This window comes from Hemitrygon akajei, chromosome 16 (assembly GCF_048418815.1).
Source record: "Hemitrygon akajei chromosome 16, sHemAka1.3, whole genome shotgun sequence".
NCBI classification, from domain to species: Eukaryota; Metazoa; Chordata; class Chondrichthyes; order Myliobatiformes; family Dasyatidae; genus Hemitrygon; species Hemitrygon akajei.
The window spans coordinates 73,748,139-73,763,745 of NC_133139.1; the positions used below are offsets into that span (position 1 = coordinate 73,748,139).

Below are 15,607 nucleotides of genomic sequence, written 5' to 3' on the forward strand. Positions count from 1 at the left end.
GCAATGTCCCAGTGTAATTTTCTTTCCTTTCATTCAATACAAAGTATAGTTGGTCAACATTGTCCCACACCAGTGAGTGTGAATTGTGCATGGAGAAGAAAGCCTTCAATAGCAGTGATTGTATTTTACAGTAACATTAACAAAATCTTCCTAAATTCACAGATTAGGAGTAAGATCCAATTTTTTTTGCATGTCATCTGTCTTGAGCGGGCCACAAAGGGGATATAACAATTAATCTCAACGATTCAGGAAGGGAGGGAACTAAAAGCCATTTCTGCTCTAGCCCCCTGGCTAATGAACCGATTAGATAGTAGTTGAAGGACTTTGCTGACTTGGCTCTGATGTTCCTTGCTTGTAACTTAATACATGGCTTCTCCTCTGCAGTGTGGCTAGTGCATGAGAACTGAATCCATGACTAAGTATTAAACAGCTGTATCAATTCTGTGAATGTGCTGGTGAGGCTTCAGCTAGTGCTACAATAGACTAAGTTCCCCACCATTGAACATTAGTATGCTGATACTAGGTAAATTGAAGAAAGATCTGAGAACAATGGTAGTAGGAGATTATAACATCTCCACTTTTGACTGCCACTGCCTTAATGCAAGGGGCATAAATGGGCACGATTTCCTAAGTGAATCCAAGAGCCTACTAAAGACAGCAGTACTGCATCAAATGAAACAAACCAAGAAAGATGTAAGTATTGGTGAAGGACAATGTTGGAGTAGTGACCGTAAATTATAGAAGTATTAAGGTGGTTTTGGGGGGGGGGGGGGGGGAGAAATTTAACATATGGAATTGGAGGAAAGCTGATCTCAATAATGTAAGAGGACACAGCAAAATTAGATTGGGAGCAGGAGCTTGCAGATAAAACAACAGCTGAAAAATGGAAGGATTTTAAAGGGGAGTTGGTAAGACTTCAGGGCCAGCATATTGCAGTGATGGCAAGATTAGGAACCGTGAATGACAAAGGACATTAAAAGAATGGTTAGGTAAAAAGCTTATAGAAGGTATAGGGCAACAGTGGTAGAAACGAGAAAATGGAATGAATCTCCTTGAGAAATATGGGAAAGAATTTAAGGACACCAGGAAGGCAATAAAGGATCATGAAATATCTCTGGCAAGAAAGATTAAGAATCCCAAGACATTCTATAAGGAGCAAGGTGAAGCAAATGGGTTTTCTTGAGCAGACAGGTGATATAGATGAGGTCATACTGCAACTGAACATGAGTTTATCCACTTTAGCACTCGGGTGGTTCTAGTGATCGTAATTTCACTAGCTTTAAGATAGTGATACAAAAGGATGGGACAGGTTGGAGTCCTAAAACAGAGCAAGGGAAACAAGGCAGGATCTGACAGAAGTAGATTAGGTGAGCCTATTCGAAGAGAAAGGAACAAATTGCATGTGGGAGGCTTAAGAGTCCAGGGGCAACATGCTCCTGTTAAGATGAAGGGTGAACACAGCAAGCTTAGGGAATTTTGGTTGACAAGATATTGAAACTGATCAAAAAGAATATCTTGGGTTTAGAAGGTGAGGACTAATGAAATCTTTTGGTAAAGAGCACACGAGAGAATTCAGCAAGACAAAGAGGGTATGATGAAAATCTGGCAGGTAAGGTTAAGCAAAAAAAAAAGTTATACAGCTATAACTGTAAAGGGTGGCTAAGGAAAGAGCATGTCCCCATAAAGATCGGCAGGAGCACCTACGGGCAGGATTTTTAACCTTTTTCTTACGTGTTTACTGAGATGAAAATAATGGTTTCACAAAAGATAACAAGTGGAGATGTTTTAGAGGACATTCATGTTACTAGGGAAGAGGTATTTGTAACCTCATGCTGCATTGCAGTGGATAAATCAGTACATTCTTGGACTCTGTGGGAATCTAGAGATGAAATTGTGAAGGCCCTTGTGGAGATATTTGCTTCATTATTAGCCATTGTGGTTTCCAAAGACTGAAAGATGGCTAATGTTGTTCTGCTGTTTGAGGATGATAGGAAGGGCAAGCCAAGGAACTATAGACCAGTCAGTCTGACATCAGTAGTGTGCAAGTTCCTAGAGGGAGGTCTAAGAAACAGGATCTAATTATGAGAAGTCAGCATGGCTTTCAGTGAGGAAAATTCTGTTTGATAGCCGTTGAGTATTTTTTGGAGGTAACCAGAAAAGTACGTGAGGGTAGGGCATTGAATGCTGTCTACTTGGCCTTTAGCAAGGCTTTCAACCAATTCCCAATTAGGAGACTGGTTTGGAGGGTTCAGTCTCATGGAATCCAAGGAGAACAAGTAAGGTGGATTCAAAACTGTCTTAGAGGAAAAATAGTAAAGGTTGTTTTTCTCAATGGATCCGCTGGAAAAAGTGAACCAGCATTGGATTTATACTATGAATGATAGGGCAGTAGGGAGTGTAATGGAAGAGAGGGACCCAGAGGTACAAGTGCATAGTTTGTTGAAAGTGGCATCACAGGTATACAATGGTGAAAAAGGCACTTAAAATGTTGGCAGTCAGAGGATTGAGTATTTGAGTTGGGACATTTTTGTTGCAGTTTCATTAGCTGTTGGTGAAGCTCCACTTGGGAGAACTGTGTAAGATTTTGGTCACCTTTATAATAGTTAAATTGGAAAGAATGTAGAGAAGATTTGAAGATCTTAAGGGGCTGAGTTATAGGGAGTGGTTGTCCAGAATAGGTCTTTGTTTCATAGAATACAGGAGAATGTGGAGTGACCTTAAGTGTTTAAAATTATGAGAAGCATAGATAAGGTGGATGGCGTCTTTTTCCTAGGCAGGGGTGTTCAAATTAGTCGACATTGATTTCAAACAGATCCAAGGGACAAGTTTTTCCACGCAGGGTAGTAAAATATATATATTTTATGGTAAGCTTCCAGAAAATGATTGAGGCAGGATCATTATATGTTAGTGAAAGTGCCGTGATGAGGAAAATGGGACTAACTGCATGTGTACCAGTCTCAATGAGCACTTAATACAATGGTACAGCTGATTTTAAAGTAGTTTCAGAAGAAATCTGTGCATAACACTTCCATTCAGTGATATTTGTTTATTATAAAAGCACCCAACTCCAGAAAATCTCTAAAAGGTTGCAATGATGATGGTTAAGTTGCCTAAAATCTGAGAATGTACAGTGAGGAGAATTTCTTCATGTAACATTTGCAATTCTCTATCCCAGACACCTGTGGAAGCTCACTTACGTCCAGACACTTAAGGTGCAAGATTAACAAACCACATTCTGCTACTCAAACTGTTCCCTCAATGGCAACAGATTACATTATAGTATAGAATCACTACTGAAATAGCAGTGGCATGTGATTGCTTTTAAGAAAATAGTGGATTCAACACTTGTTTTCTAAAACTGAGCACAAAAGTACAAGCTGATGTTTCAGTGCAAGGAGTGCCACATTACCTGAAATATCAACGCTTTAGTGGCATGCATCATCTTTTCTACCCAGGTGGACATGAAAGAATCCAGAGTACAATAAAACCAAAAGAATGTTGAAATCTAAACAAGTAATCAAAATAGCAAATTAATAGGAATTTGCTGTAATTAAACTGATTGCATTTCCTAGTGACTTCTAAAGCTAATCAAAGGGTAATATTTAGTCCGTAAGTTAATTACATTTGGAATGTCCCTTAATCAACTGATCACTAAGGTTTTTAAAGAAAACCACAATGGTGGAGAAATTGTGGAGATCACACTGTACAGAATGTGAATTAGATTGTGAAGGCTCACACAACAAAACTGAAGGGCAAGTGTTTGCCTACAGCACAAAATGATTTGATATCTGCTCAATATTCAATACATTTGTACAATTGATTCCAAGCCAGGAAAGTGGGTTTATTTGGCAGGTGTATATGCAATTCTGAACAATTCCTTGGAAGATTCAACTTTTCTCCCAAGCCATATCCTAGCAACTCCTCTGTTTACAGGCTCATAACAGACAACCACAACCAGCATGAGATACCCATCACTGAACACAGAACTCTGCAAGAGCACACAAAATCTTGCTGCACCAAGTTCTGCCTGCAGCTTGGTTTTTAATGAGACTGGATGATGAAATCTTTATGGTCAAAATGCAAAGTACACACCTTGAAGAAATTCCAACTTATAGGCAAAGCCAGAGAATGTGAATGTGCAGGAAGCCAGAATCTTGGCCTGTGGGAAGGAAGTTAGTAAATAAATCATTCAAATAGTTGTTACATTGCTGACAAGTGCTCAAGATCTTGGCAGTTAATCAGCTGAAAGAGCAGAGAGAGATGGTTAGTGGTAGAGAGAAGTAGAAGTTTTTTGTCTTGATGAAGAAGATACAAGGACATAAGAACTGAAGCTTAGCTTAGAATTAAACATGGTGCCAAGGCTGCAAACAATTATGTTTTGCACAATGACACTGGACATCTGCTAGTGTTACACTGGGTGGGATTTCCATCAGATGATTAAATTCTTAACTATTCAGTCATGACCAGTAAATGACTCATGGTTTTTCTTCCCACCTCCACAGTCGACAAGCAAAAATACATCCCTTCTTCCTTTCCATTTCTTTTCCACATGCTCCCTACTTTAAATTACACCTCCGTCAGCTTATGTTCACAGAGCAAGCAATTCAATACTGCTGTGAATTCAGTGGTCTTCACAGTTTCAGGACTGCCAGAGCCATTATTTTCCAATTAAGATATTACATTTAATTACAATTACTTTAAAAAAAAATGCTTTACCACCCCCTTCTTTTCATTAAGGACTTTCAGCTCTGGAACCCTCCGACATCTTCACTGCCACTAATTCTACACGTTACTAATGTCACTGCTCCTGCAATGATGCTATAAGCTTGGTTACCAATGCCCTGGGTCTCCCTATGGCTCCAGCTTCTACACATACACACACATACTTCCGTCAACAGTTCTGTTGTGAGTCAATGTCAATGCTTTATGGATACTGTTTTGTGAAACACCACAGGTGGTTTTATCACATTAGGGCTGTTATACAAATGCATGCTTTATAGTAAATCCTTGAGAACATGCACACAATCCATAACTACACATCAGGCAGTTTAGCAACATAACCAATAGAGGTCCAAAGCTGATGGTAAAAGAGAAGTAGACATTATCATCATCATTACAGGCGTCCTCTGCAAGGAGCAATGTATGGAGGGGACAAAAACATTTGGGGACTCAAATGACGACGATGCTGATAAAGAGAAAAGGGCAATGTTCAAGATAGTGTGGTTACAATCTATTGGGTAGGAATGGCACTTACCCATGGACTGGGTAATGGAAAGTGCTTAAGGAACACCATAGCAAGCATGTCAAAGTCTAACAACAATGTTAATAAATGTAAGGAATACTGCATAAGAATATTCTAATCATTTATCATCACAAATAGCAGAGTTGTAATTTGAAATCAAATATGGAATTGAGGAAATCAATAGGTTTGAAAGAAGTAGTTAAGGACTTGGAAGAAGAGTGGTTCAAGATGGTATATTTTTTGCAAGAATGTGAAATTGTATTTTTTGATGCAAAAACATGATTTGGAGACAGGCAAACCCACTGGGAGATGGGAAAGGTCATTAGGATCATGGGAACAGGCCTTGCTACTCTGTTGGAAGCAGGGCTAAAATTAAAAACTACAGGCAACATGCATGCAGCAGAAATTAGAAACAAAGGCCAATCCCACTGCTGAGGGAAGCAATGTCTTGCAACCTGCTAGCATTTTGATAATTTGAAATCCAACTGGCTACGAAAGATCCTGGACCCAATGTTGATACTTCAACAAATATCACCTGGGCCATTACACAGTGCACGAACAGACTGCGCCATGATAATGAGTTGCAACACCAGGTGACAGTGAAATATTCTGGTTGTTGATTCAGTAAAACTGAAGAGCTGCACTTTCATTACCACTTGACCTTCACCTGAAGTTGAATTTGGAATTTAAATCCCAGGCCTTTCCTTAAAATGATACTGTTTTTAGAAGGTTTTATTTTGGTAAATGTCATGCTGTATTCCTTTACCACTTGTCACTGCAAGTATTCAGTAGCTTCATAAGCTGGGGAAGGATATCTCCCCAGTGTCAAAACTATTTTGTACATTCTGCCAACTAGTGTGCATACACCAAGATTCAAGAACGTTTAATGACATTTCCTGGACACAAATGTAAAGGAGAACAAAATAACTGTTACTCCAGATCTAACGCAGCATGAAAAAAAAACACAATTAAAAATAAATATAAATACATATCTTATATACATAGATTGTATGCCCATAAAGTAACACTAGACTGCACATAAGGAGACTGACAAAAATAAAGTATGGGTGGAGGTGTTGATCAGCCTTACTGCTTGAGGAAAGTAACTGTTTTTGAGTCTGGTGGTCCTGGTCTGGTTACTATGTAGCTTCCTAATGGGGGTGGACAAACAGTCCATAAGCAGGGTGGGTGGGTGGGATCTTCATGATGTTACTGGCACTTTCTGTACATCCTTGATGGCAGGTAGACTAGTGCCAGTGATGCATTGGACACTTATCTACCCATTGTAGAGCCTTCCTACCCACTGCAGTGCAATTTCCACACCAAGCAGTGACACAGCTTGTTAGGATGCTCTCTGCTGCGTATCAGTAGGATGACACGAGTATGGATGTGCAAAGTCCAGCTCTCTTCAGCCTCTCCATGTAGGGCATAGGTGATCTTCCTTCTCTGTAGGATGTGTTCTGGGACCATGAGAGATTGTGTGTGATGTGGACGCCTGGGAGTTTAAAACTGCTTGAAGTTTCCACTGCTGTGCCGCTGAGGTAAAAAGGGGTGGTGCAAATCTCCTAAAGTCAATAATTTTCTTTACATTCAGGGAGAGGTTATTTGCCTAGCACCAGGCCTCGAGCTCCTTCACATTCTCATCGTTGTTGATTAGCCTCATCATGTCATTGGCAAACTTGATTGCTGAGGTGCTTGACCCTGTAATCATTTGTGGGCAAAGCATACAGCAATGGGTTCAGTACACAACCTGGGGAGGGGCACCCCAGGAGGGTGATGGGCAGGAAGGAGTGAGGTCTGTTGGTTAGAAAGTCCAACACCTAGTTGCACAGTAGTGTATTTAGACCAAGGAGTAGGAGTTTGTTCACCAGGGTCTGTGGGTCAGTAGTGTTGAATGCTGAACTAAAATCCAGCAATGGCTTTCTGACACAAGTGTCCTTGTTCTCTGTGTTAGGGCAGAGTGCAAAACAGATGCAATTTCATCTGCCGCAGAGTGGTTTTGTCAGGGAAACATACTGCTGAGTGTCCAATATGGCAGGAGTGGAGTTTTTGACATGTGCCATTATCAGCTGTTCAAAGCACTGCATGGTGATTGGCATTTAGTGCTACTGTGTGGTAGTCACTTAGCTCTGAAGGTGTAGAGTTCTTTGACACAGGAATGACTGTGGCTGACTTGAAGCATGTGGGGACAGCAGCTTGGATGAGCAAAGTACTGAAGATACCAGTGGGGTCATATGCACATTCCCTGAGTACTCAGCCTGGGACATTGTCTGGTCTGGCCACCTCATGGGGGTTGACTCTGCGGAGTATTTTGCACATCTGCTGCTGCCTCAGAAGGTGGCTGTTCATCTGGGTGGGGACATCGTTTGAGGCCGGTGTTATGTTGCGTGCCTTGAAGCATGCACAAATTGTTTAGTGCATCAGGGAGCAAAGCATCACTGGTAGTCAACACCATCTTCCCTTGCGTAGTCAGCAATGCCCTTGACGATAATCGACCAAGAGTTTCTCAATTTTTTTTCTGTACACAGGCATCCTTTGCCCTCTTGATGCCCAAGATGAGGACTCTCCTGGATGCTCTGGGAACCACTCTGTCACCGGACTGAGTGGCAATGCCCCAGCTTGTAATAGGAAGCGTACCTCTGTTCAGCCAGAGCTCCTGATTGAGCCACGAGATGAGCTTTCTTCAGATGCTAATGTTGTCCACAGAATTACTGATGGAGCTGATGTTAGGTGTCTTCTCCATTTGTGCAGCCTCATTAAACACCTGCCAGTTCACCCATTCAAAACAGTCCTGGAGCATATATTGCCCCATTAGGCCATACAGCGATGTCCTCTTGACTGGTTTCTCCATTTTCAGTAGCAGTCGGTATGCTGGGACTAACATTATGGAGATGTAGTCAGAGAAGATGAGATTAAGCTGTGGTATGACTTTACAAGTACCACGTCTGTTTGCATAGACATGGTCCAGTCTGTCAGCTCTCCTAGTGACCATGGTGACATGTTGGTGGAATTTAGGTAAAATGTCCTGCAGGTTAATATGATTGACATCTCCTGCAATTATGAAAAGAACATCTGGATGCTTGTTTTATAGATGATGCTGTAAAGCTCTCCAAGTGCGTCCTTAGCATTGACGCTCAGTGGGGGGGAAGAGGTATGCAGACATAACAGTAAACTCCTGAGCAGGAAATGTGGCTGGCATTTAATTATAAAATGCTCAATTTTCCCAGAGCAGTGACTGCTAACTGCAGAGGACTCTGTGCACCAACCTTTGGCAAGGTACACAGAGTCCACCTCCATTGGATTTTCCTGCCAGGGAGTTCCTGTTTGCTAGCACCCCAGCTCTCTTGCCATGTTTCTGCTTCCTCTCACATCACCTGCGTCTGCCGCTTCCTTGGCTAAGTTGCCAAGGCAAGGTCACTGTCGCTGGGTCTGGTATCCTCAGAACCCCTAGTCTGTTAAGCACCACTATTAACTCTGCTGCTGCTGGATTAAATGTAGTTTTGTCTAAGAGTTCAGTGGCACTGTACTTAGAAGAGCTTCAGATAACTGAAATCCCTGACCAGAAAATTTGAAACACTAATTTAAAGATAGCACCAGTATCATGAGCTGGAGTAACTACTGCATCTCTGTGCATTGCCATCTTATGAAGTAGCCAGAGACAGCAGGGTCCAGGTTTATGCTGGGAATATACCAGGGAACAGCAGACATCTCACTTCACACTGCTGCTGTAAGATATTGCAAAACATACCAAAATGCTTTAAAGGTGTGTGATCAGACAAGATTTGATACTCATCCAGACAGATATGTTTTTTTAAAAAAGGAATATGCTCCCCCTGGTTAGGGCAAGTCTGGTGACTGAAGATTCAGCCTTCAGCAGGGAGCACAGAACGGAGCAGATGGATAAGAGGCCCAGAATAGAGGGACACAATGAGAGTGAATCCATATTCCCCACCTCGTTGAATACCCAGGCCTCAGCAGCTGTGTTTGACCGCAGATAATGACCAGGAAAACCTTCCACTTTAGATTAATGAAATGCATTCAGAATATTTACCATGGAGGTGATAAAACAAAAGCCTAGCAGCATTAATGAATATTTCACATTCCAGTTTGTAAGAGATGAAGAACTGAGTGGCTCAGAATTCACAAACACTCTCAGATGGTACACGGATTTATTGTTTCCTCACCAAATTGTTTTTGTTTAGGTATGAAAATACCAGTCTTTGTATCAAAAGCCATCTAAGAAAACCATTGGTGTGTTAAAAGTCCACCTGTGGAGTGGCTTAATGCCCAGGTCTCTGTGAGCTCAGGTATCAGGAAGGCACACGGAATCTGCTGCTGCCCAGCAATGCCTGCAGTGTCCGGTCTATCACAAGTGCCGTCAGGAAGTCAGCCACCAGGACTCCCGCAATCACCACCTTCAGCTGGATAAAGAAACCAGAATTGGGCTTATGTACATTTGAAAATCTCTCCCCCATCCACTCATAACCCCTAGGTAATAGCCAAGAATGTCTGCAGCTTTACAGATTACTACTCCCACTCCTCCCTCTAATCTTTTGCAGTAGCTATTTTCATAAGACATTTAGTCACGGGTTATTTTAAAGCAATGAATGTCATTGCTCAGTTTACTTTCCTTTTAAAAACAAACAGCTACACACAACAGGGCCACTGTCATCTCTAACCTGCTGACAGGACAAGTCCAGTCACAGATGGTGCAGGGTCAGTGCAGTGCTGAGCTCCTACTGATTGCTGCCTGAAGCATGTACTGCACAACTGCTGTGAATTCTGTACTGAAGGAAATGGGGAGACTGGTGCTGAGCAGGAGGGAATAAGCATTGGAAAGTCAGAAAGGGGACCAGGCACATAGGCTTCACATACCCTCTCACTAGCTGCAGTGTTAAATATAACTGTCAAATGAGGTGGTTTCAGCAGTTAAATCATATTTTCTACTTTTAAATATTGATCATTTGCATCAAATTTAGCCCCTGCTTCAATAGCTTAAAAAGGTGAAATCCTCTGGGTAAATGATTCTCATTCCTATCCCTCATTCATGAGCTCCTCTTTCTGACATTGCAATGCCACTCCCATTTAACAGCTCACCTCAGATTTTGTTTGAATTCGTCTCCACTTGATTTCTCACACTCAGACAAGGCCTGCACTGATCTGCTTTTAGCTCTTTCACAATGCACGTTGTCTGTGACCAATCCACTCCCTCTTCAGGTACTTTTGACTTCACAAGATCACTGATCATTTTCATCCCCATAAATGGGGTAAATGAAATTCTAACCTAATGTCCATTGCTCTTCCTCCAAGAACATACAGATTTTTCACAGCCATAAAGGCCAGTAACACATGAACGTCTATGATTTGCATTCAAGGTGTAATGGACCTTACAAGGGAGACACTGAGCGTGATTAATTTAGCATTCATACCTCTGTTGGGATCTCGACCAGCCCGAACTGCTGGTTGAACTCTGGTGAGGAGCCGGTGAGCAGGCCCACAATGGCAAGGCCGGAGATAATTATACTCCACAGCAAAGGCTTGTTCTCCCTCAGGCTCTCCATGAACGGGTGACCCTGAAAATGATACACATCTCACTTAGCCAGTGAGAAATCACAACAGACCTCATTCCCAAATGTTACAGAGGACGATGATAAACCAGGTCTCACTAAAGTGGTGAGATTAGGGAGGGGCGTGTTGATAAGGAGGTGCGTGTATTGATAAATGTTAAAGTGGACAAGTCCTTAACGCCCTTTCAGATTTACCCTATGATACCAACGGAGGTGATACAATTGCTGGGACCTTCAGGTTTTAGTATCTTTAGTCATAAGCGAGGTCACAGAAAACTGGACAGTAGCAAACATTATTTCTTATTTAAGGGAAACTAGTAAAAACAAAACATAGGCCAGTGATCTTTACTTCAGTAGCAAGGAAACTTGATTTTTAGGCATAGGATTTACTTGTATGTATTCAGAAAAGCACGCTTTATTTTTAGAGAAACAGCACGGTAAGAGACCCTTCCAGCCCAACAAGCCTCCACCAATTAACCTACCAAAGGAATAAAAGCATAGGTTATTTTCTAAACAGAAAGTCAAGCATGCAAAGTGCAATGGGATTTGAGAGCCCTCAGGCAGGATTGCCTAAAGGTTAACTTGCAGGTTGAGTCGGTGGTAAGGAAGGCAAATGCAATGTTAGCATTCATTTCAAAGAGGACTAGAATATAAAAACAAGAATGTAATGCTGTGGCTATATAAGTGAGGGAGATCTCACTTGGAGTACTGAACAGCTCTGGCCCTTATTTAAGAAAGTATATGCTGACTTTGGAGAGGTTTCAGAGGAGGTTCACAAGAATGATTCCAGGAATAAAAGTTAGCATTGAAGAATGTTTGATGGCTCTTGGCCTGTACTCATTGGAATTTAGAAGAATGAGGGGTGATCTTATTGAAACCTATCAAATGTTGAAAAGCCTAGATACAGTGGATGTGAAGAGGATGCTTCCTTTGGTGAGGGAGTCTAGAACAGAGCGCACAACCTCAAAATAGTGAGACACCCATTTAAAGCAGATGAGGAGGAATTTCTTTAGAATCTGTCGAATTTATTGCCACGAGCGGCTGTAGAGGTAGGTCACTCACTGGGTGCATTTAAGACAGCGGTGATAGTCAGGGTATGAAAGTTTATGGAGAGAAAGCAGAAGAATGGGGTTGAGAGGGAAATGGATCAGCCATGATGAAATGGCAGAGCAGACTCAATGGGCCAAATGGCCTAATTTTGCTCCTGTGTCTTATGGTCTTACTAATTAAATGTGACCAATTAACCTACTACCCTAAGTATTTGGAATGTGGGTGGAAATCCATGCAGTCACGGGGAGAACGTACAAACACCTTACAGGACAGCAGCAGAAATTGAACTTGGGTCATTGGCACCGTAAAAGTGTTGCACTAGCCACTATGCTACCCTGATGCCCCATAATTAATAAACTAATTAATGAAACAGCTGCCATTGCATGGGAGGTCCCATCTCATAAGCTTGGGAGTTTTTCCTAAGAAAGGAATGAAGATAATTGGAGGTTAGGGCAGTGGCTGTTACAAGGACTACAGTAAAACATTTGGAAAAGTCCCTCATGGTAAGCTGGGCCACAAGATTAAGTGGCAATCCACAGTGAGATGGTTAATCAATAAAAATTGGCTTGATCTTAACAGATATGGTAATGGTGGAGGAGAATTTGTCTGACTGCAAAGTCTGTAATAGTGGTGTTTCACAAGGATCAACGCTAGGACTCGTTTGAGATGATCTTCATGAAAATGTATTAGTCTGATTAGCAAGTTTACAGATGACACAGAAATTGATGGATTTGTGGATATTGAGGAAGGATTTGGCAGGATATAAATTTGAGTGAAGTAGTGGCAAACAGAGTTCATGAAGTTTTGCATTTTAGAGGTCAAATACAAATGAGATAGAGTAAATGGCAGAACCTACAGGAAGGAACACTGATATGCAGAGATAACTTGGGATCCCAGTCCATAGAAAGAGATGCCACAAGTGGATAGGGTGGTAAAGGTGGTGTGTGGCATATATACTTGGGGCACAGAGTGTAAAAGTCATGCTGCAGCAGTACAGATGGCACCCTTGGCGTATTGCGTGCAATTCTAGCTCCATACTAAAGGAAGGAGTGGAGGCTTTAGAGAGAGTGCAGAAGAGATTCACCATGATGTTGCCTTAACTAGTGAGTACCAGCTCCAAGGAGCTGTTGAACAAACAAATTGTTTTCTCTAGAGCAAGAGTTCCCAAACTGGGATTCATGGACCCCTTGGCTAATGGGTAGGGGCTCATGGCATAAAAAACATAGGGAACTTCTACTCCAGAGTGTTAGAGGGTTTGAGGTACTTGATAAAAATATATAAAATTATAAGAGGCATAGACAGGGTAAACAGGATCCCTTTATCAGGCAGCAGAAATTTCAAATACAGGAGAGTATATGTTTAAGGTGAGAAATGGGAAATTAAAACACAGCTCGCTGTGGATGTCTAATTTACACAGCAAAGAATCGTAGGTGCCTGGAATATGCTTCTGGGGAAGGTGGTAGAAGCAGATACAACGGCAGCATTTTAAAGATATTTGATAGACAGGGAATAGAGGGTAACTGATCATGTGCAGGCAGATGTCATTTAGATTGGCTGCTTGGTCAGTACAAAGGTGGGCCAAAGAGCCTGTTTCCTGTGTTTAATTTTTATGGCTGAATTAACATCCATGATGATATGGCCCTCTGTCACCAGAGCACTGCCCTCAAATGACAGTTTAACAACAGACTCAGTACAACACCCTATGTGGTGTGATGGACAACCCTGACCCACAATTAGGTTACTGACTGTTCCTCCTACCTTATAATTAATGGCAAAAGTGGCCATCTGCATGGCCATGGACATTATGTAGACAGTACTGTTCACGAGGCTCGGCTCAAATTCTTTGTCTAGATCCACAAATTCATCTGTCCTGGAAAAGGCAAACGACAAAACCAAGTTGAGTTAAATAAAACACAAGGACTTCTGACCCTCAGCTTCCATAAAACCCTGTCCTGGACAATCTGTCAGGTATCTGGTACTAAGAATAAATACGCATAACACACCTTCACCAGTAAGAGATACTGCTGAGATACAACCCTTTCAGCTGATTAACCTGAGCTACAGACATGGCAACATCACCTCTAACATCCACCCAAGTCCCTGGAAGCTGCTATGATAGGGAACCATAATGGTAAATGTCTTATTGCATTTCACTGAAATGGCTATGTAACAACCTATCCAGGAAGATAATATTGTACCTGTGCAGTTTACCACTGACTTGCAGATACTTAGCAAATGAGTTGATCACTACAGGAGCCTCAGCGCAATTTTTTCTGGCCTGTCTGGTTCAACTTCTGATCAACAACAACTTGCAGGATGTTACTGGCAAAAAATCTGATTGTGGTAATGTCATTCAAAAATAGGTGTCATTTAATTATAATTTAATTACCATGATTTTCTGACCACTAAGGGATGATTGTGTAAAACATTAGAGATCTCACACACATCAGGGACAAACTCAATGCAGACCAGCAGATTTCAGTGAAATTTGTCACACAGTGAAGTATCACTGGCTAAAGCCAACTAGAACAATCGGAACTTAGAACAGTACAGCACAGTACAGGCAATTCAAACCCACATGGTGCTGATCTTTTAACCAATCACTGCTTCTCCAAAATTCGCCCCCCCCCCATTTTTCCTTCATCCATTTGCCCAAGAGCTTCTCAAATGTTCCCAAAATATCTGCCTCTACACCATTCCTTCAGTCTCCTTAAAGAGTGCCCTTCTCATAAGAGCTATTCCTTCCTGGGGGGAGGGGGGAGGGGGTGAGCGAGAGGAACACTGGTTGTCCACTATGTTTATTATCAATCTTATACACTAATACCAAGTCTCATTTCCTCCTTCATTCCAAAGAGAAAAGCCCTAGCTCTCTCAAACTTCATTCATAAAATGTGCTCTCTAATCCAGGCAGCATCCTGGTAAATCTCCTCTGTACCCTCTCTGAAGTTTCCATACCTTTCCTGTAATGAGGCAACCAGAATTGAACACAATACAAGTGCAGTCTAACCAGAATTTTACAGTGCTACACATTACCTCATGGTACTAAATGCAATTTTCCAAAAAAAACAAGCCAACACACCATACGACTTCTTAACCACCCTATGCACATTAACTTGGATGTATGAATGTAGACCCCAAGATTCCTGTTCTTCCACAATGCTGAGAATCTGCCACTAACCTTCTACCTCGCCAAGTTCAACCTTCCAAAGTGCATTACTTCTCTTTTCCAAACTGAACTCCATCTGCCACCTTTCAGTCCAGCTCTGCACCCCATCAACTTGTGAAGGCAGCAAGCAAGATGGCACCAGCAACCAATGGCGACATCCTGCAAACAACTCACAAGACAACCAGATACTCCTCTTCTGAATATACTTCCGAACTGCGATCGATTGCAGCCTGCAATTTCCCCTTTAAAGATGTATTTTTTGAGCCGACTAAATGGTCTGGTGCTTTTGCAATCTGCTGGGGAATTCAGCATGGATGAGAGCAGAGAGTGCAGAGTTCAGTACCTAATGGTGGAACACAAACCCACAGTCAGCTCCATTACTCCGTGACGATTAAAACATAAAGCAAGATTAAAATCGTTGAGAACGAGAGCTGAAAATGAACAGGCGGATTTGACCGGTCTCTTCTCACTGCTGCCAGTGGGTGGAAGGTGCAGGAGTCTTGAGTCTCACACCACTGGGCTCGGGAAGTGTTTCTGTTTACTTTTTTTTAACTACTTGCGCAATTTGATTGCCTCAGCAGC

General features: G+C 41.9%; 1 protein-coding gene across 1 annotated transcript in view; it reads right to left on the bottom strand.

The window, feature by feature from the left end:
* Positions 1-9,397: 9,397 nt before the first annotated feature.
* Positions 9,398-15,607, bottom strand: part of atp13a1 (ATPase 13A1) — an 81,178-nt gene continuing 74,968 nt past the window's right edge. Inside the window, exons 24-26 of the mRNA XM_073069174.1 lie at positions 13,618-13,729; positions 10,672-10,815; positions 9,398-9,663 (exon numbers count right to left, since the gene is read on the bottom strand). Coding sequence (XP_072925275.1) covers positions 9,553-9,663; positions 10,672-10,815; positions 13,618-13,729 — 367 coding nt within the window. The 3' untranslated portion in view covers positions 9,398-9,552. The remainder of the gene's footprint in view (positions 9,664-10,671; positions 10,816-13,617; positions 13,730-15,607) is intronic.